Raw genomic sequence first — 20,704 nt, 5'->3', positions numbered from 1 at the left:
ATGGTGGGTGGGTTGGTGATGGTGATGGTAGTGATTGGTGCATGATGGTGGTGGTGGAAGGGTGATGGTTGGTGGGTGATGCTTGTGATCGTGGGTGAGTGACAGTGATGGTGGCAGGGTGATGCTGGTGATGGTGGGTGGGTGATGGTGGTGGTGATGGGCGAGTGATGGTGGTGGTGAAAGGGTGATGATGGGACGGTGGTAGCAGTGATGGTGGGTGGGTGACAGTGGGGGTGGCGGCGAATAGGTGATGGTGGTGGTTGTGGTGATGGGTGGGTGATGGTGATACTGGTAATGGTGGTGGTGGAAGGGTGATGGTGGGCGGGTGACGCAGGAGGTGATGGGTGGCTGATGGTGACGGTGGCGATGGGTGGGTGCTGGTGACGTTAGGTGGGTGATACCAGCGTTGCCATCACCGCGGGGTGACACCGGTGTCACCGTCACCACAGGACCGCTGGGAGGACGAGGAGGGCGCCCCGGTGAGCCGGGAGCTGCTGCTGCTGGTGCTGCAGGACCTGGAGGGCATCTTCATCCGCGCGGTGTACGACGGGCGCATGGCCAGCGTGGGGCTCAGCGACGTGGCCATGGACGTCACCAGCACCAGCGTCACTGGCCTGGGGCCAGCCGGGGACGTCGAGGAGTGCAGGTGACCGCTCGCAGCGAGGTGCCGGGTCGGTGCCACCACCGGCCGCGATGGCATCGTCACACCGCTGTGTCCCCAGGTGCCCTGTGGGCTACACGGGGCTGTCGTGCCAGCGCTGCGCCCCCCGCTTCGAGCGGGTGACAAAGGGACCCTACCTGGGGACGTGCTCCGGCTGCGGCTGCCACGGACACTCCAGCACCTGCGACCCCGTTTTTGGGCACTGCCTGGTAAGGACGGGGGTGACAAGGGGATGGGGACATAGTTTGGTGTCACCACTCCCCCTGTGACACGTGTGTCCCCCCCCAGAACTGCCAACACAACACGGAGGGTCCCCAGTGCGAGAAGTGCAAACCCGGCTTCTTCGGCGACGCCACCAAGGGCACGGCCACCGCGTGTCACCCGTGTCCCTGCCCCTACACGGAGACATCTCGGAGGTGGGTGACAACCCCCGGGGACACCCCAAACCCCCCCCCTAAGATGCCACCACCCCCTGGTGTGTCCCTGTCACTGTCACCGCAGGTTTTCGGACTCATGCTTCCTGGACACCGATGGACAAGCCACGTGTGACGCCTGCGCACCCGGTTACGCCGGGCGCCGCTGCGAGAGGTGACAGGGTGCGGGGTCCCTAAATACCCCCCCAGCACCAGAGACCCCCCCACCCATCACCCCCATCCCCATAGGTGCGCCCCGGGCTACGAGGGAGACCCCATCCAGCCAGGCGGCAAGTGCACCCCAATTGGTGAGTGGGGGGGTGACCCCCCTGCCCTATGGGTGTTTTCCCCCCCACCCATGGGTGCTGCCCCCACCCTCGCCCTCGCTGCCCACCACAGGTCAGGAGCTCGTCAAGTGTGATGCCCGCGGGGGCAAGGATGAGGATGGTGGCACGTGTCGGTGCAAGGTGAGGGCAGGGTGCGGGGAGGGGGGTGATGGGGGCTCCCGTCCCCCACTGCACCCAGTGGGATTCCCAATAGCACCCAGTGGGATCCCTGGGGTTCCCAGTCCAATCCTCCACGGCACCCAGTCTGACCCTGGCTATGGCACCCAATCTGATCCCTGGGGTACCCAGTCTGATCCCCCCAGCACCCAGTCCAAGCCCCCCATAGCACACATTCCACCCCTCCCCAGCACCCAGTCCACTCCCGACCCCTCCATAGCACCCAGTCTTATTCCTGAGGTACCGAGCCCCACCCCCTCAGCACCCAGGCTACCCCTGCCCCATAGCACCCAGTCCAACCCCCATGGGAACCAGTCTGACCCCAGCTGTGGTACCCACTCCTGTCTCTGGGGTTCCCGGTTCAATCCCCCATAGCACCCAGTCTGACCCCCTCACGGCACCCAATCACCCCCCCCCTCCAGCACCCAGTCCAACCCGCCATGAGACCCAGTCCAAGCCCTCCATGGCCCCCAACCCTCCGCCTCAGCACCCAGTCCCACCGTTTCCCAGCCCCTCTGCATCAAGCTGGTCCCACCCGCCCCCCCCCCGCCCTGCCACCCGTCCCCATGGCACCCCCCATAACCTGCCCGTGCACCCCCCGTTGCCGCAGCCCAACGTGCGGGGCCGGCTCTGTGACTCCTGTGCCGCCGGCACGTTCCACCTGAGCGCGGCCAACGCGGAGGGCTGCCTGCCCTGCTTCTGCATGGGCGTCTCGCGGCACTGCGCCAGCTCCGCGTGGAGCCGACACCAGGTACCGCCGTGGGGCATGTCGGGTCATGTTGTGTCATGTCAGGTCATGTCATGTCATGCCAGGCTGTGCCGGGCCGTGCTGTGCCCTGTTGTGGATGCGGTGCCATGTAGTGCCATGTTGTGCCATGGACCATTGCAGCCCATGTTGTGCCATACGAGGCATGTCAAGCCATGCTGTGCTATTATATGCTACGCCTTGCCATGCTCTCCCTTGCCATGCCATGCCATACTGTGTCATGCTGTGTCATGCCATGTCGTGCAGTGATTTATATTCTATGTCCTGCCATGTTGTGCCATGTCACATCATGTTGTGCTATGTCTTCCCATGTTGTCTGATGATAAGCTGTTATATGCCATGTCCTGTCGTGTTGTTTCACGTTATGCTATGCCATGCTGTGCCATGCCATGCTATGTTGTGCCGTGCCGTGCTGTGCCATCCCCCTGCCAAGCCCATTCCCTGTCCCGCTCCAGGTCACACTCACTGCCGAGGACACGGCGCCGCTGTTCCTGGCCACGGCAGCCGGGGCGCAGCCGGTGGGTGCCAGCGCCCGCTTCTCCTCGCCGCGGGAGCTGCTCTTCGACACCTTCCATGCGCTGCCCCGGGATGTCTACTACTGGGTGCTGCCCGCGGCCTTCGCAGGGGACAAGGTGGTGGCGCCGGGGCCGGGGGGGACGCGGTGGGTGTCCCCGTGCCCAGCTGAGCCTCACGTCCTGCCCGCAGGTGACATCGTACGGTGGCGAGCTGCGGTTCACGGTGACGCACCGGGCAGCGGCGGGCGCACAACCGCTGCCGCGCCAGCCCCACGTCCTGCTGCAGGGCAACGGCATCCTGCTGGAGCACTTCTCCGACACCAGCGTCCCCTCCGGGGTCCCCACCACCGTCACCGTGCCCTTCCGCGAGGTGAGGAGCAGCCCCTGTGTCCCCTGAGCCCGCGATGGGGTTGGGGACACGGTGGTCACCCCCCGGTTGTGCCGCAGCGCGCCTGGCGCCGCACGGATGGGCGCGATGCCACCCGGGAGCATCTGCTGATGGCTTTGGCTGATGTCGACCTCTTCATGATCCGGGCGTCCTACTCAGATCAGCCGGAGGAGAGCAGGTACCAGGGACATGGGGACATGGGGACACAGGACATGGGACATGGGGAGATGGAGCCATGGGACCATGGGGACATGGGGGACATGGGACCATGGGGATATGGGGGACATGGGGACGTGGGGCCATAGGACATGGGGACATGGGGAGATGGGGGACATGGGGACATGGGGCCATAGGACATGGGGACATGGGGAGATGGGGCCATGGGGACATGGGGCCATAGGACATGGGGACATGGGGAGATGGGGCCGTGGAGAGATGGAGCCATGGGGATATGGGGGACATGGGACATGGGGACATGGAGTCATGGGGAGATGGGGACACAGGGACATGCGGATATGGGGACATGGGGATACAGGGTCATGGGGACATGGGGTCATGGGGACATGGGGTCATGAGGACATGTAGAGATGGAGCCATGGGGCCAGGGGCATATGGGGGACATGGGGACATGGGATCATGGGGACATGGGGACACAGGGACATGCAGATATGGGGACATGGGGACAGGGTTCATGGGGAAATGGGGGTATGGGGACATGGACATGGGGGTATGGGTGCATGGGGGCAAGGGGAGATGGGGACATGTGGCTGTAGGGACACAGGGACATGGGGACATGTGGCCATGGGCATGCCGGGCAGTGGGGACGTCCCCTCTCTCCCGCAGGCTGTCCGATGTCACCCTGGACGTGGCGGTGCCACACGCCACCGGGCGCCCGCCGGCGCTGGAGGTGGAGGATTGCACGTGCCCGGCCGGGTACCGCGGGGCCTCCTGCCAGGTGAGACCCCGGCCACCCCTCCCCGGTGCTGGGGACACCGAGGGGCAGCCATGTCACCCCTGTCCCCATGTCCCCACCGCAGGACTGCGACACCGGCTACACCCGCACCAGCGCCGGGCTCTACCTGGGCACGTGTGAGCCGTGCCAGTGCCACGGCCATGCCACCGAGTGCCACCCCGAGACCGGCGTCTGCCAGGTGAGCTGGGGACAGCGAGGGGACACCCCAGGGACCCCCATGGCCGTGCCAGCGACACCTTTCTCCCCCCCATCCTCCTTTGCAGGGCTGCCAGGATCATACTGAAGGTCCCCAATGTGACAAGTGCCAACCCGGCTACTATGGTGATGCCACCCGTGGCACCCCGGGCGACTGCCAGCCCTGTCCCTGCCATGGACCCCATGGGGAAAGCCAGTAGGTGCCACCCCTCATGTCCCCTCCATCCCTGGGGACACCAGCGGGGTCTCACCCATCCCTTTGTCCCCTCATAGGGTGACCAAGACCTGCTTTGAGGACACGGATGGGCAGCCAACCTGCAGCGCCTGCGCCCCGGGGCACAGCGGACGCCAGTGCCAGAGGTGCCAGGGGACCCCGGAGGGGTGTGGGGTGATTTTGGGGGCGTGCAACCCCCCCTCATTGGCTCTTTTATTGGTGACCCCCCTATAGGTGCTCCCCTGGGTACGTGGGGGACCCGCTGCGGGGGGAGCCGTGCCGAGGTGAGTGTCACAGGGAGGGGACATGGTGGTGGCAGTGATGGGGGTCATGTTAACCACTGTGTGTCCCCCCCTAGAGCCAGGTGTCCCCGTGGGGCAGTGCCAATGTGACCCACGCGGCAGCACCGGCGAGGGCTGCGATGCCAACGGGCAGTGTCACTGCAAGGTGAGGCCGGTGTCCCCACCAGCGTGTCCCCAAGCCCTGCGAGGGCGACGTGTCCCCCCTGACGTGTGTCACCATCCCCTCCGCAGGCCAACGTGGAGGGTCCCCGCTGCGCCACGTGCCGGCCCCACCACTTCCACCTGAGCGCGGATGAGGCGGCCGGGTGCCTGCCCTGCTTCTGCATGGGCATCGTCCAGCACTGCGCCAGCACCGGCTATGCCCGCGGCACCGTGAGTGCCCCCCCCGTCCCAGGGTGTCCCCAATGTCCCCTGGTGCCCCCAGCCCCGCACTCACCCGTTATCCCCGCTCTATAGGTCCAGACGCGCTTTGGTGCCGGTGACGCGCAGGGCTTCGCGCTGGTGAACCGGCAGCGCAGCACCCGCGTGGGCTCCGGCTTCACGGTGCAGCCGGGGCCCCCCCAGCCCCGCCTCAGCTACGGCCGCTTCGGGGACCTGCCCCCCGACTCCTACTACTGGCAGCTGCCGCCCCCCTACCAGGGGGACAAGGTGATGGGGTGTCCCCCCCTCCTTGGGGACAGGGGTGCAGCGGGAGCTCTGCCGGAGCCTCCCCTGTCCCTGCTTTTCCCTTCCCCCTTTTCCCTTTCCCCTTTTCCCTTCCCTCTTTTCCCTTCCCCCTTTTTCTTCCCCCTTTTCCTTCCTCCTTTTTCCTCTCCCCTTTTTCCTTTACCCCTTTTTCCTTCCTCATCTCTACCTTATCCCATCACCTTCCCCCTCCGCATCCCCATTTCCCATCCTCTTCCTCTTCCTCTTCCTCTTCCTCTATCTTCCCTTTCCCCATCCCCATCCCTATCCTGTCCTGCCATTCCCAATCCCATCCCATCTGCATCCTCATCTCCCCTTCCCATTCCTATCCCATTCCATTCCCATCCACATCCCTATCCTGTCCTGCCATTCCCAATCCCATCCCATCTTCACCCCCATCTCCCCTGCCCCTTCCCATTCCCATCCCATTCCATTCCCATCCACACCCCTATCCTGTCCTGCCATTCCCAATCCCATCCCATCTTCATCCCCATCTCCCCTGCCCCTTCCCATTCCCATCCCATTCCATTCCCATCCACATCCCTATCCTGCCCTGCCCATTCCCAATCCCATCCCATCTCCATCCTTATCCCCATCCCATTCTGCCCCTTCCCATTCCCATCCCAGTCCTTCTCCCCATCCCAATCCTGATCCCATCCCACCATCTCCCCATAGGTGGGCTCCTATGGCGGGCGCCTCCGCTACACCCTGACCTACACACCGGGGGGGCAGGGAGCCCCCCTGCCTGATGCCGACATCCAGATCACGGTATGGGGGTGCTGGCAGTCAATGGGGCACCACAGGGTGACACCAGGACCCTCCTTAACCCCTCCTATCTCCACAGGGCAACGACATCACACTGGTGGCCCATCAGCCTGACCTGCCCCCAGGGACCCCCCAGCCCTTCAAGATCATTTTCCGGGAGGTAGGAGGGGTCCCTGGTGCCCTGCAGAGCCCCCGTGTCCCCCCCGACACCCCCTGGTACCCCCTGACACCCCCCTGCCCGCAGCAATACTGGCAGCGCCCAGATGGACAACCAGCGACAAGGGAGCATCTCCTGATGGCTTTGGCCGACCTGGATGAGATCCTCATCCGAGCCACCTACTCCACCAGCACGGCCGCATCCAGCATCGCCGATGTCTCCATGGACGTGGCCGTGCCCCCCCAGCCCGGCCTCCCCCCGGCCCTCGAGGTGGAGGAATGCCGCTGCCCCCCCGGGTACCACGGGCTGTCCTGCCAGGTGAGCCCCTGCATCCCTCAGCATCCCCCCCAGCATCCCCACAACCCTTCCCAAGGGTGTTTTGGGGGTGTCATAACACTGACCCCCCCCTTTTTCTTCCTTCCCCCCCAGGATTGTGCCCCCGGTTACACCCGCACCGGGGGGGGGCTGTACCTGGGGCACTGTGAGCTCTGCGAGTGCAATGGGCATTCCGAGAGCTGCCACCCCGAGAGCGGCGTCTGCTCCGTAAGGCTTCACATTGAGCAGGTTTTGGGGGGGTCTGGGGGTGTCACCCCAGCCCTGACCCCCTCAATGTGTGTGTGTGTGTCCCCCCCAGGGATGCCTGCACAACACAGCAGGGGACTTCTGTGACCAATGTGCCCCCGGGTTCTATGGGGATGCCACCGCTGGTACCCCCGAGGACTGCCAGCCCTGCGCCTGCCCCCTCCCGTACCCCGAAAACCAGTGAGTGCCAGTGCTGGGCTTGGGGGTGCTGGGGGTGCTGGGAGGGGACGTGTCCCCACCTCATCCATGTGTCCCCCTCCAGGTTCTCCAGGACCTGTGAGAGTTTGGAGGGTGGCGGGTACCGCTGCACCGCCTGCGAGCCGGGATACACCGGGCAGTACTGCGAGCGGTGAGGCTCCGGCACCCCAAACACATCTATATACCCCCCAAAACACACCCCAATGAGGTCACCCCATGTACACACCCCCCAAACTCACCCCAATGGGCTCACCCCCATGTACCCACCCTGATGGGCTCACCCCAACATACCCACCCCAAAGGGCCCACCCCAATATACTCACCCCAATGTTCTCCTGCTTTACCCACCCCAATAGACTCACCCTGATATACCCACCCCAAAATACTCACCCCTATGAGCTCACCCCAATATATGCAACCTAATGGTCTCACCCTGACCTATGCACCCCAGCATACGCACCCCAAAGTGCTCACCCCAATCTACCCACCCTGATATACTCACCCCAAGAGACCCACCCCAATAGGCTCACCCCAGTGTTTGAACCCCGATATACTCACCCCAGTATACGTGACCCAATAGACCCACCCTGATATACCCACACCTATGAGCTCACCCCAATATATGCCCCCCAATATACTCACCCCAATATATGAACCATGATATACCCTCCCCAATATACTCACCCGTATGAGTTCACCCTGATGTGTGCACCCCAACATACCCATCCCAATGTACTCACCCCAATATGCTCATCCAAATATATGAACCCCCATATACCCACCCTGATATACTCAGTCCGATAGACCCACCCCAGTAGGCTCACCCCAATATTTGAACCCTGATATACTCACTCTGATCTACCCATCCCAGTATACTCACCCTGATACATGAACCCCAATATACCCACCCCAATATACGCATCCCTGTGAGCTCACCCCAATATATGCCCCCCAATATACTCACCCCACTGGAGCCACCCCAATATATGAACCATGATATACCCTCCCCAATATACTCACCCCTATGAGTTCACCCTGATATGTGCACCCCAACATACCCACCCCAATGTCCTCACCCCGATATACTCACCTAAACATATGAACCCCCATATACCCACCGCAGTATACTCTTGCCGATACATGAACCCCAATATACCCACCCCAATATACCCATCCCTATGAGCTCACCCCAATATATGCACTCTAATGAGCTCACCCTGACATACGCACCCCAACATACCCACCCTGATATACTCACCCAAATATACTCAACCCAATATAGTCACCCCAATATATGAACCCTCATATACCCCAATATACACCCCCCAATATACCCACCCTGCTATCCCTCCCAGCACTCACCGCAGTATCTGCACCCCAATACACCCCTCAACCCCTCCTCACCCCTTGTCCCCCCAGCTGCGCCCCTGGCTACGTGGGTGACCCGTCGGCGCACGGGCAGGGCTGTGTCCCGGTGGGACCCCCGGTGCCGCTGGCCGTCCGCGTGCACCCGCCGCGCACCGCGGTGGCGCAGGGCAGCGCCGTCACCCTGCGGTGCCAGGCCACCGGGGACCCCCCCTTCTACTACCACTGGGCGCGGGAAGACGGGAGACCCCTCCCCGAGGGCGCCCAGAGCCGGCGGCAAGGTATGGGGTGGCACTGGGGTGTCCCCAAGGTGTGGGGGGGGATGTGGGGTGTCACCCATGTGTCCCCCCCCCAGGTGAGGAGCTGCACTTTGCCAGCATCCAGCCCTCCGAAGCCGGTGTCTACATCTGCTCCTGCCGCAACCTGCGGCACAGCAACGCCAGCCGCGCCGAGGTCATCGTCACCGGTGGGTCACCGTCACCGAGGGGCACACACGCTGTGGGGGGGAGTGGGGCTGAGCTCTCCTGTCTTGGTGCAGAGACCCCCGGCAAACCCATCACCGTCACCGTGGAGGAGAAGCGGGTGCAGCGGGTGAAGCCCGGGGCTGATGTCACCTTCGTCTGCACCGCCAAGAGCAAGGTGAGCTGCAGAGGCTTGGGGGCACCCTTGGGTGGGCATGGGGACACCCGGGGCATGGGGACACCCCTGGGTGCCCATAGGGCTATGCAGGGCATGGGGACACCCCTGAGTGCCCATAGGGCTATGCAGGGCAGAGGGACACCCCTGGGTGCCCATAGGGCTATGCAGGCCATGGGGACACCCCTGGGTGCCCATGGGGATGTGCAGGGCAGAGGGCCACCCATGGGTGTCCATGGGGTCCTGCAGGACACAGGGACACCCCTGGGTGCCCAGCCAGCCCTATGGGCCCCCAGAGCACCTTCAGGTGCCCATGTATCTCTGTGGGACACACTGACACCCCTGGGTTCCCATAGGGGCATATAGGAACACTCCTGGGTACCCATGGGGTCCTGCAGGGCATGGGAACACCCCTGGATGCCTATGGAGCTATGCACGGCACCCCTGGGTGCCCACCTGGTCACACAGAGCAGAGGGACATCCCTGGGTGCCCACGGGGCCATTCAGGGCACAGGGACACCCTTGGGTGCCCATGGGGTCATTCAGGACACAAGGACACCCTTGGGTGCCCATGGGGTCCTGCAGGGCACAGGGCTACCCTTGCGTACCCATGGGGCTCTGCAGGGTACTGGCACACCCATGGGTGCCCACCTGGTCACACAAGACACATGAACACCCTTGGGTGCCCACGGGGTCCTGCAGGATACAGGGACACCCTTGGCTGCCCACATACCTCTACGGAACACCCTGACACCCCTGGGTGCTCCGTGGGTGCCTGGATGGGTGTGTAGCCCCAGCGTGCCCATCCCCGTGGCTTCAGGCCTGTCCCTGTTCCCCCGCTCCCCGCAGTCTCCTGCCTACACGCTGGTGTGGACGCGGCAGAACCACGGCTCGCTGCCGGCCGGGGCCGTGGACTTCAACGGCATCCTGACCCTGCGGCGCGTGCGGCCCGAGGACGCCGGCGTCTACGTCTGCACCGGCTCCAACATGTTGGACATGGACGAGGGCACCGCCACACTCTACGTGCAGGGTGAGCCGCGGTGCCGGGCACCCCGAGAGCCCAGGCACTGCGGTGATGGGCACCAAGGGGCTGCGGGGATGGGTATGCTTGACATTCAGACACCAAAGCAATATGGGCTCGGTGCCCAGGCACAGGGGTGATGGGTACCCTCAGAATCCAAGCACCGGGGTGATGGGCACCCTCAGTGCCCAGGCACTGGTGTGATGGGCTTGCCTGATGCCCAGATGCCAGGGTAATGGGCACCACGGTGCACCAAGAGGCTGGGGTGATGGGCACAGCCAGCACGCAGATGCCAGAGAGATGGGCACACTTGGCACCCAGGCGCTGGGGTGATGGGTGTGCTTGGTGCCATGAAGCCAAGGTGAGGGGCAGGCTTCGCACCCAGACACCAGGGGGATGGACACTCTGGGTGCCCAGACACTGGGGTGATGGGTCTGCTCGTTGCCCAGATGACAGGGTGATGGGCACAGTTGGTGCTTAGACACCAAGGTGGTGAGTGCCTAGATGCCGGGATGATGGGCTCACTGGCTGCCCAGGCGCTGGGGTGATGGGCAGGCTCGGTGCCCAGATGTCAGGGTGATGGGCAGACCCACTGCTTAGATACTGGGGTGGTGGGCACACTTGGCTCCCAGAGGCTGGGGCGCTGGGCTAGTGTAGTGCCCAGACACCCGGGTGATGGGCTCCCCTGACACCCACATCCTCTTGCAGCACCCTCCAAGACTCAGATGTTTTATGGCCCCGTTGAGTTTATGGAGGGGCACAGACCAGGTAAGTCACCATATGGGAGGCCTGGGGTGGGGGGGTCCACGTGCTGCCCCCCACCCGCTGCATGCCAGGGCTCCACCGTGCACCCCACTGTGCACCGCACCACGCCACCCCCCCACCCTGCTTCCCACCGCTCCAGCACCATGAGGGGGGGCCCCGGCCAGCCCTGAGCCCCCCCCCCCCCCGGGTGTCACCGCAGCCAGCACCGCCGCAGCCCCCACCGCCGCCGTGGAGCCGGCGCAGCTGAGCGTGGCACCGGGGCAGCCGGCAGAGTTCCGCTGCGTGGGCACCGGCAGCCCCCTGCCCACCCTCGAGTGGCTCGGTAGGTGCCTGTGGGGATGGAGGGGACGCAGCGGTACCAGGCTCGGGGACACGGTGACGGGGGGTGACACTGGGCTGTGTCCCTGCAGGAGCGCTGCCGCCGCAGGCCGTGGTCCATGGGGGGACGCTGCGGTTCAGCGCCGTGGAGCCTGCGGATGAGGGGCACTACATGTGCCGGGCGCGCAGCAGCGCCGGGCAGCACACGGCACGGGCCTTCCTCCACGTGCAAGGTGAGCATTGTCCCCATTGTCCTGGTTGTCCCCATCGTCCTCATTGTCCCCATTATCCCTGTCACCGTCATTCCTGTCATCTCCCATCATCCATTCCCCTCATCACCATCATCCCACCGTCCCCATCATCCTCATCATCTACATTATCCCTGTCACCCCCATCATCCTCATAACTGCTATCGTCTATGTCACCCCCCCTTGGCTCCATCATCCCTGTCACCCCTGTGGTCCCCGGCATCCCTGTCATTGATCTCCATCATCTCCATTGTCCCCATCACCCCCATCATCTCCATCACCATCATCCCTGTCATTTCCCATCATCCATTGTCCTCATCACCATCATCCCACCATCACCATCATCCCCCAGTCACCCCCATCATCCCCACTTATCTCCATCATCCCCATCATCCCTATCACCACCATCATCCCCATCATCCCTATCACCACCATCATCCCCATCAACCCACTGTCCCCCACCATCATCTCTGTCACCCCTCATCATCCCCACCACTCCTCATGGTCCCCACCATCCCTACAACCCCCATCATCTCCATCCTCCCCTTCATCCTCTGTTGTCCCCATCATCCTCATGACCTGCATCACCCCTGTCACCCCATCACCTCCCGGTGCCCCCCTGTCCCCCCAGGCACCGGCACACCGCAGGTGCAGGTGAGCCCGGAGCGGACGGAGGTGCAGGAGGGCTCCACGGTGCGGCTCTACTGCCGGGTCTCGGGGTCACCCACCGCCACCATCACCTGGGAGAAGCAGGGGGGCACCCTGCCGCCGCAGGTGAGCCGGGTACCGGCACCCTTGGGTGCTCCCATGGGGTGCGTGCACCGTGGGTGCTGCTCACACCCACCCTTGTGCCGCAGTCCCGCACTGAACACGCCGACATCGCCACGCTGGTCATCCCCGCCGTGACAGCGGCCGATGGTGGCATCTACCTCTGCGTGGGCACCAGCGCTGCGGGCACAGCTCGTGCCGCCATCGAGGTGGTGGTGGTGCCAGGTGAGGCGGGTGAGGAACACCAACAGGGTTTGGGATGGTTTTGGGGACCACAACCCACCCGTGTCCCCCCTTTTCCCCCATGCAGGGTCAGCACCACCCATGCGCATCGAGTCCTCGTCCCCATCCGTCACCGAGGGACAGACCCTGGACCTCGACTGTGTGGTGGCCGGAGCTGGTGCCACCACTGTGACATGGTACAAGCGCGGTGGCTCCCTGCCCGCTGGACACCAGGTATGGCACCAGCAGCACCCACAGTGCAGGCAGCACCCCAAATCCTGCCCTGTGCCCCACTAGGTGACACCAATGCATGTCCCCAACCGCAGGTTTCAGGGTCCCGGCTGCGTGTCCCCCATGTCACAGCAGCTGACTCAGGGGAGTACGTGTGCCGGGCGAGCCTGGGGACCACCGTCCGGGAGGCGTCCGTCATCGTCACCGTCGTGGCTGGATCTGGCTCATCCTATGGTGAGACCAGGCTCGGTGGCACCAGCAGGGACATGCTGGTCCCAGATGGGTGATCATGGCTCTGTCCTTCCCCCCAGGGCCACCAACTTCGGGTGTCCCCATCCGAATCGATGCGTCTTCATCCACCGTGGCCGAGGGACAGAGCCTGGACCTCAACTGCGTGGTGGCCGGGCAGGGACAGGCCACTGTCACCTGGTACAAGCGCGGGGGGTCCCTCCCTGCCAGGCACCAGGTAGGGGACACCGGATGGGGATGGCACCAAGACGGGTGGTTGGGGTTGATGCATGGCCCCGTGCAAGCCCTGGTGGCCCATGGAAGCCCAAATACCCCTGGTGACCCCCGTGTCCCCTCCCCATAGGTGTCCGGCTCCCGGCTGCGGCTTCTGCAGGTGACAGCGGCTGATTCGGGCGAGTACGTGTGCCGGGTGACCAGCGGGGCCACCACCAGGGAGAGCGCGGTCATGGTGACCATCCAGCCCAGTGGGGCCAGCACCTACCGTGAGTGGGGACCAGAGGGGTGACGGTGCCAGCGAGGGGTCCCCATGTGCCGTGGCATTGACCGTGTCTCATGTGCCTGTGCCGATGGGGTGCTGCTGTTGTCACTGGTGTCACCCTCTTGTCTCGGTCCCCAGCTCCGGGCAGCACGACCCCCCTGCGCATCGAGTCGCCGTCCTCTGCTGTGGCCGAGGGACAGACCCTGGACCTCAACTGTGTCATCGCCAGCCCCGCACAGGCCACTGTCACCTGGTACAAGCGCGGCGGGTCCCTCCCGGCCAAGCACCAGGTAGGGGACATGGAGGGGATGGCACCAACGGGAGCGATTGGGGTTCACCAATGGCCCTGTGCATGCTCTTGTAGCCCCATTCAAGCCCAGGTGGCCCATGGAAGCCCAAATAGCCCCATACAAGCCCCAGCAGCCCTGTGGATGCCCAAATAGCCCTGGTGACCCCCATGTCCCCCCCCCATAGGTGTCCGGCTCCCGGCTGCGGCTGCTGCAGGTGACAGCAGCCGACTCGGGCGAGTACGTGTGCCGGGTGACCAGTGGGGCCACCACCAAGGAGACCTCCATCATGGTGACCATCCAGCCCAGCGGGGCCAGCAGCTACCGTGAGTGCGGACCAGAGGGGACAGGGAACGTTGCCCATGGGTGGGTGACATTGTCCTGTGGTGTCCCCAGGTCTGGGATGAATCATTCCTTGGGGAAGCCACCCATGTGTGAGCCCATCCCTGCTCCCCGGGGCTCCTGGTGTCCCTTAGTGGGTCACACTTGGTGGTGGCCATGGTCTGTAACCCATCTTGGTCCCCAGCCCCGGGCAGCACGACCCCCCTGCGCATCGAGTCCTCGTCCTTGTCATCCCCCGTGGCCGAGGGACAGACCCTGGACCTCAACTGTGTCATCGCCAGCCCCGCACAGGCCACTGTCACCTGGTACAAGCGCGGCGGGTCCCTCCCGGCCAAGCACCAGGTAGGGGACATGGAGGGGATGGCACCAACGGGGGTGGTTGGGATTGAGCCATGGCCCCATGCAAGCCCTGGTGGCCCCATTCAAGCCCAAGTGGCCCATACAAGGTCAGGTTGCCCATGCAAGACCAAGTGGCCCCATATAAGCTCTGGTGGCCCCATTCAATCCCTGTTGGCCCCATGCAAGCCCAGGTGGACCATGCAATATCAGGTGGTCCCATGCAAGCCAATGTAGCCTATACAAGACCAAGCAACCTCATATAAGTCCAGGTGGCCCATGGAAGACCAAGTGACCCCATGTAAGCCCAGGTAGCCCTGGAAGCCGAGGTGGCTTGTGCAAGCCCAAGTGGCCTTGTGCAATCCTGGTGGCCCTGTGCAAGCTTGAATGGCCCCAGTGACCCCCATGTCCCCTCCCCATAGGTGTCCGGCTCCCGGCTGCGGCTGCTGCAGGTGACAGCAGCCGACTCGGGTGAGTACGTGTGCCGGGTGACCAGCGGGGCCACCACCAAGGAGACCTCCATCATGGTGACCATCCAGCCCAGCGGGGCCAGCAGCTACCGTGAGTGGGGACCAGAAGGGACAGGGGACATGGGGACCATGCCACTGGCCTCGGGGTGACCCTCCCACATCTGTCCCCAGCCGCTGGTGTCACCCCCCCGGTGCGCATCGAGTCCTCGTCCTCCTCTGTGGCCGAGGGACAGACCCTGGACCTCAACTGCATCGTGGCCGGGCAGGGACAGGCCACTGTCACCTGGTACAAGCGCGGGGGGTCCCTCCCGGCCAAGCACCAGGTAGGGGACACGGAGGGGATGACACCAACAGGGGTGGTTGGGGTTGACTCATGGCCCCGTGCAAGCACTGGTGGCCCCATTCAAACCCAGGTGGCCTCGCTCAAGCCCAGAGGAGCGTTTTGGGGTGGAAAAGTGATTTTTGGGGGGTTTGAGGGGTCCGTGTCCCCCTCCTCACATGTGTCACCCCCCAGGTGTCGGGCACCCGCCTGCGCATCCCGCAGGTGACAGCGGCTGACTCGGGCGAGTACGTGTGCAGGGTGACCTCGGGTGGCATCACACACGAGACGTCCCTCATCGTCACCATCCAGACCGGCGCTGGCTCCTCCTACGGTACCAGGGATGGGCGGGAGGTGACACGGGGACACGATGGGGACACGGAGCTGACTCCATTGACTCCTCAGCTGTTGGTGTCACCCCCCCGGTGAGGATTGAGACCTCATCCGCAGCCGTCACCGAGGGACAGACCCTGGAGCTCAACTGCATGGTGGCAGGGCAGGGTCACCCCCATGTCACCTGGTACCGGCGCGGCGGCGCTCTGCCCCCCAACAGCCAGGTAGGACACTGGGGAGGTGGCATCACCCCGTGGGGCACAGCCCCATGTCGGACACTGACGTGTCCCCAACTTGTCACCTCCGCAGGTATCGGGGACCCGCCTGCGCCTCGCTCAGGTGGCGGTGGCCGATTCGGGGGAGTACGTGTGCAGGGTGACCCTGGGCACCGCCACGCAGGAGGCGTCTGTCATTGTCACCGTGCCCAGCAGCGCCGGCACCTACTACCGTGAGTGCGAGCAAGAGGGCAGCGCATGGGGACACCCGGTGCCACCTCGGTGACAAACACCCCCTTTCCTCTGCAGCCTCCAGCGTCTCCCAGCCCCTCCGCATCGAGTCCTTGTCCTCGGCCATCGCTGAGGGACAGGTCCTGGACCTCAACTGCGTGGTGGCAGGGTCTGGTCCCACCACCGTGACGTGGTACAAGCGCGGTGGCTCCCTGCCTGCCGGACACCAGGTAAGGCACAGAGCGGGGGGGTCACCCTGCAGGATTTGTCCTGTTCTCTGCTCTGTGGTGCTGACTTGTCCTCATATTGTCCCCTTGAGGTGTCGGGCTCCCGCCTGCGCATCCCCCAGGTGACAGCGGCTGACTCGGGGGAGTACGTGTGCAGGGTGACATCGGGTGGCATCACGCAGGAGACATCCCTTGTTGTCACCATCGATGACGGAGCCAACCCATCCCACCGTGAGTGCCACCCTTGAGCGGATGGGTCCCCACCGGTGCTGGGGACCAGCGGGGACATTCACCCTTCACCCTGCCCCACAGCCACCGGTGTCACACCGCCCATCCGCATCGAGTCCTCGGCATCCTCCGTCACCGAGGGACAGACCCTGGACCTGGACTGCGTGGTGGCCGGCCAGGGACAGGCCACCATCACCTGGTACAAGCGCGGGGGGTCCCTCCCAGCCAAGCACCAGGTATGTGGGGACACGGTGGGGTGGGGGACGGTGGCTGTGGGTGATGCCACCACCACCTCCTGCCGTTGTGTGCCCAGATGTCGGGGTCGCGCCTGCGGCTGTCCCAGCTCTCGGTGGCTGATTCGGGGGAGTACGTGTGCCGGGCTGACACGGGCAGCGTGTCCCGCGAGGCCACCATCACCGTCACTGTCACCTCCCGGGACAGCTCCAGCTACCGTGAGTGCAGCCATGGGGCAAGGCAAGATGCCAGGGGTGACATGGGGGGATGTGGATGACCTTGTGGCTTCCCTGTCCCTTTGTCCCTGCAGGCCTGCAGAGCCCCATCATCTCCATCGACCCGCACAGCATGGCGGTGGCACCGGGTGAAGATGCCACCTTCAAGTGCCGCATCCACGACGGCGCCCGGCCTGTCAACATCACTTGGCGGATGGGACCTGGCCAACATTTCCAAGGTATGGTGGTGCCCAGGGTGGCCCTGGCACCGTCTCCAGGGTGCTGCTGGTGTTGACGGCTCCTCCTTGCCCAGACAATGTGAAGATCAGCGCCAACGGCTCCGTCATCTCCATCACCGGTGCCCACGTGAGCAACCAGGGCGCCTACCACTGCGTGGCCTCCAACCGCTTCGGTGTCGCCAGCAGCGTTGTCAACCTCCTGGTGCAAGGTGCGAGGTGGCCGGGGTGGCCCTGGCCCTGTCCCCATGCACTCCAGATGTCCCCAGGGCAGTGATGTCCCAGTCACCATCCCCATGCTGGTGTCTCCCATGTGCTTCGGATGCCCCCAGGGTGGTGGTGTCCCTGTTCCAGTCCCCATGCTGGTATCCTCCATGTGCTCCAGATACTTCTGGGGTGATAGTGTCCCCATCCTCGTGTCCTTGCCATGCTTCAGGTGCTCCTGGAGTGGTGGTGCCCATGTCCCCATGCTAATGTCCTCCATATGCTCCAGATGCCTCTAGATTGATGACGTCCCCATCCCCATATTGATGTCCTCCATGGGCTCCAGATGCTCCTGGGATGATGGTGTCCCCATCCCCATGTCCTTCACATGCTCTAGATGCTCCCAAGGTGGTGGTGCCCCCATCCCCATGTCCTCCATGGGCTCCAGATGCTCCTGGGTTGCTGGTGTCCCCACCCCCATGCTTATGTCCTCCCCATGCTCCAGATGCCGCCATAGGGACGGTGTCCCTATGGCAATGCCATCATCCTTAGTGCTGGCGTCCCCATCCCCACGCTGATGTCCTTCCTCCTCCTTCTCCAGGTGCCCCCACGGTGTCGGTGATGCCACCAGGCCCCGTGTCGGTGAAGGAGGGCAAATCCCTGAGCCTGGAGTGCCTGGGCCGGGGCGAGCCGCGGCCGCTGGTGCGCTGGAGCCGGCCGGGCTCCCGGCAGAAGGTGGAGCACCAAACGCTGCTGCACATGGACAGCCAGGCCATCCTGCAGGTCAGCGGGCACCCCCGGGTGCCGCTGGGTGCCGGTGGGTGTTGGTGGGTGCCAATGCTCACCACCACCCTGTCCCTATCACCCAGCTCTCACCAGCCAAGCCGGAGCACGCCGGCACCTACATCTGCACAGCGCACAGTGCCCTGGGCTCGGCGCAAGCCCGGGTGGACGTCACCGTGGAGTCAGGGCAGCAGCACCCGGGTGCCCCCGAGGTCTCCGCACCTCCTGCTGTCACCGTGGTGGCCGGGGACACTGCCACGCTGCACTGCACGGCCAGAGGTGCGGCGGCGGACGGATGCAGGAGGGTGGTGGTGATGGAGGGGTCGGTGCCCTGACGCCACAGTGACGGGCGCCGGCGTTGCCCGTAGGTGACCCGGAGCCCCGCATCGAGTGGTCGAAGCTGCGGGCGCCGCTGCCGTGGCAGCACCGGGTGGTGAATGGCACGCTGGTGATCCCCCGCGCCGCGCAGCAGGACTCGGGACAGTACATCTGCAACGCCAGCAGCGCCGCCGGCACCACCGAGGCCTTCGTCACCCTCGACGTGGAATGTAAGGGGGTGCTGGGGGGTCGGGGTGCCCCTGGGTCCCTCCGGCCGTCTCCATTGTCTCCTTTGCCCCTCGTTGTTGCCATCACCCATCTGCAGCTCCTCTTCATCCTTCCTCGGCATGTGGCCATCTCCATCGTGTCCCTTCCCATCGAGCCCTTCCTTGTGCATCCGTCCTGGCTCCATCCCAGCAATTGTCTTCCTCTTCATCTCCTGTCTTTCATCCAGCCTTTCCCATGGATGTGTCCATGGGCTGGTCCCATCCCTGAGCATGCACACCTCTACTTCTGCTCTCTCCTCTTCCATGGATCTGTCCGTCACTCATCCATTGCAGCTCACACCCATCTCACCACCTCCTCTCACACCCTCCATCCACCCCTTCCTGGTGGATTCCTCTCTCTCATCCATCACAGCACATCATCCTCTCTCCGTCTTCTAACTCCTCCATCTGCCTCTTCTTTGTGGATTCATCCATCACTCAACCATCCCATCTCACACCCATCTCCAACTCCTCTCACATCCCTGCATCCATCCCTTCCTTGTGCATCCATCCAACTCATTCATCCCAGTACACACCCACCTCTCCATCTCCTCTCAAACTCATCCATCCAGCCCTTCCTTGTGGATTCATCCATCACTCAACCATCCCACCTCACATCCATCTCTCCATATCCTCTCACACCCCTCCATCCATCCCTTTCCTCATGGATCCATCCATCTATCTCTTATCCACCCCAGCACATGCCCATCTCTCCATCTTCTCTCAAGGTTCTCCATTCACCCCTTCCTCATGGATCCATCCATCTCTTGTCCATCCCAACACACTCCCACCTCCATCTCCACTACCCCCCTCCTATCAATGCCCTCCTTGCCCCATCTCTTACCACATCCCAGCTGCCATGGGGTGCTCATGGTACTGGGGTGCTCATGATACTGGATGCTCATGGTACTGGGGTGCTCATGATACTGGGTGCTCATGGTACCGGGGTGCTCACAGTGCTGGGGTGCTCATGGTACCAGGTGCTCATGGTACTGGGGTGCTCACAGTGCTGGGGTGCTCATGGTAGTGGGTGCTCACGGTACTGGGGTGCTCACGGTACTGTCCATCCCCGCAGCACCACCATACGCCACCAGCCTGCCGGAGGACACGGCGGTGCGCGCCGGTGACGCGCTGCAGGTGCAGTGCCTGGCCCATGGCACCCCACCGCTGCTCTACACATGGGACAAGCTCAACGGCAGCCTCTCGGCACGCACCAGCCACCGCGCCGGCCTCCTGCGCATCAGCCCCGCGCTACCCGCCGATGCCGGCACCTACCGCTGCCGCGTCACCAACCGCGTCGGCACCGCCGAGACCTTCTCCCGCGTGGTTGTCCACGGTGAGCACCGTCCCCCACCGCAGGTGCCATCGCCACGGGGCCACCGGTGCCATCAAGGCTTTGCATCCTGCCCAGGTGATGCTGGTGACCGTGGGGATGCCATCGGCGGTCCCTTGGTGGTGCGGGTGACACCGGGGAGCCTCGTCAAGGGGGTCGGTGGCACTGCTGAATTCACTTGCGCCGTCTCCGGGGACCCCCGGGTGCGTCTGGAGTGGCTGAAGGACGGTGGGGAGCTGCCCCCCAACCACAGCGTGCGGGACGGGGTGCTGAGGTGAGGAGCAGGGACGGGGTGGGGGGTGCCCCCCATGGGATCCCACATCCCGGCTGGGTCCCACCCCCTGGCTGTGTCCCGCAGGATACCGGAGCTGGCGTGGGGGGCGCAGGGGGTCTACGTGTGCCGGGCCAGTGCACCAGGCGGGCAGGCGGAGGACAGGGCCACCCTCACCGTGCAGGGTAGGAGCAGCACTGGCACCCCGGTACCCCCATCTCCCCATGGCCATGGGCACC

At 64.2% G+C, this 20,704-nt stretch overlaps 1 protein-coding gene across 2 annotated transcripts in view; it reads left to right on the top strand.

The window, feature by feature from the left end:
- HSPG2 (heparan sulfate proteoglycan 2) overlaps positions 1-20,704 on the top strand; it is a 43,610-nt gene that overhangs the window by 13,574 nt on the left and 9,332 nt on the right. The window contains exons 16-72 of one of the 2 annotated variants that reach the window (XM_030507926.1): positions 450-646; positions 723-870; positions 950-1,077; positions 1,163-1,249; positions 1,324-1,382; positions 1,474-1,541; positions 2,188-2,328; positions 2,799-2,975; positions 3,049-3,228; positions 3,306-3,424; positions 4,090-4,201; positions 4,284-4,397; positions 4,483-4,610; positions 4,688-4,774; positions 4,863-4,912; positions 4,987-5,075; positions 5,162-5,302; positions 5,387-5,578; positions 6,290-6,382; positions 6,459-6,539; positions 6,624-6,854; positions 6,966-7,079; positions 7,171-7,298; positions 7,381-7,467; positions 8,736-8,962; positions 9,037-9,147; positions 9,220-9,320; positions 10,167-10,347; positions 11,047-11,106; positions 11,303-11,425; positions 11,514-11,654; positions 12,301-12,443; positions 12,527-12,662; positions 12,748-12,893; positions 12,986-13,124; positions 13,202-13,356; positions 13,483-13,621; positions 13,756-13,907; positions 14,092-14,230; positions 14,431-14,588; positions 15,005-15,143; positions 15,224-15,375; positions 15,567-15,705; positions 15,777-15,928; positions 16,014-16,152; positions 16,229-16,380; positions 16,470-16,608; positions 16,690-16,841; positions 16,919-17,057; positions 17,150-17,293; positions 17,368-17,502; positions 18,096-18,277; positions 18,364-18,556; positions 18,646-18,825; positions 19,937-20,197; positions 20,273-20,468; positions 20,553-20,650. In XM_030507926.1, coding sequence (XP_030363786.1) covers positions 450-646; positions 723-870; positions 950-1,077; positions 1,163-1,249; positions 1,324-1,382; positions 1,474-1,541; positions 2,188-2,328; positions 2,799-2,975; positions 3,049-3,228; positions 3,306-3,424; positions 4,090-4,201; positions 4,284-4,397; positions 4,483-4,610; positions 4,688-4,774; positions 4,863-4,912; positions 4,987-5,075; positions 5,162-5,302; positions 5,387-5,578; positions 6,290-6,382; positions 6,459-6,539; positions 6,624-6,854; positions 6,966-7,079; positions 7,171-7,298; positions 7,381-7,467; positions 8,736-8,962; positions 9,037-9,147; positions 9,220-9,320; positions 10,167-10,347; positions 11,047-11,106; positions 11,303-11,425; positions 11,514-11,654; positions 12,301-12,443; positions 12,527-12,662; positions 12,748-12,893; positions 12,986-13,124; positions 13,202-13,356; positions 13,483-13,621; positions 13,756-13,907; positions 14,092-14,230; positions 14,431-14,588; positions 15,005-15,143; positions 15,224-15,375; positions 15,567-15,705; positions 15,777-15,928; positions 16,014-16,152; positions 16,229-16,380; positions 16,470-16,608; positions 16,690-16,841; positions 16,919-17,057; positions 17,150-17,293; positions 17,368-17,502; positions 18,096-18,277; positions 18,364-18,556; positions 18,646-18,825; positions 19,937-20,197; positions 20,273-20,468; positions 20,553-20,650 — 7,894 coding nt within the window. The remainder of the gene's footprint in view (positions 1-449; positions 647-722; positions 871-949; positions 1,078-1,162; positions 1,250-1,323; positions 1,383-1,473; positions 1,542-2,187; positions 2,329-2,798; positions 2,976-3,048; positions 3,229-3,305; positions 3,425-4,089; positions 4,202-4,283; positions 4,398-4,482; positions 4,611-4,687; positions 4,775-4,862; positions 4,913-4,986; positions 5,076-5,161; positions 5,303-5,386; positions 5,579-6,289; positions 6,383-6,458; positions 6,540-6,623; positions 6,855-6,965; positions 7,080-7,170; positions 7,299-7,380; positions 7,468-8,735; positions 8,963-9,036; positions 9,148-9,219; positions 9,321-10,166; positions 10,348-11,046; positions 11,107-11,302; positions 11,426-11,513; positions 11,655-12,300; positions 12,444-12,526; positions 12,663-12,747; positions 12,894-12,985; positions 13,125-13,201; positions 13,357-13,482; positions 13,622-13,755; positions 13,908-14,091; positions 14,231-14,430; positions 14,589-15,004; positions 15,144-15,223; positions 15,376-15,566; positions 15,706-15,776; positions 15,929-16,013; positions 16,153-16,228; positions 16,381-16,469; positions 16,609-16,689; positions 16,842-16,918; positions 17,058-17,149; positions 17,294-17,367; positions 17,503-18,095; positions 18,278-18,363; positions 18,557-18,645; positions 18,826-19,936; positions 20,198-20,272; positions 20,469-20,552; positions 20,651-20,704) is intronic. The other variant, XM_030507927.1, reaches the window with a different exon arrangement.

Source organism: Strigops habroptila, chromosome 16, assembly GCF_004027225.2.
Source record: "Strigops habroptila isolate Jane chromosome 16, bStrHab1.2.pri, whole genome shotgun sequence".
Lineage (NCBI taxonomy): Eukaryota > Metazoa > Chordata > Aves > Psittaciformes > Psittacidae > Strigops > Strigops habroptila.
Note: the sequence above shows the minus strand (reverse complement) of the source record. Positions and strands in the feature narration are given on the sequence as shown.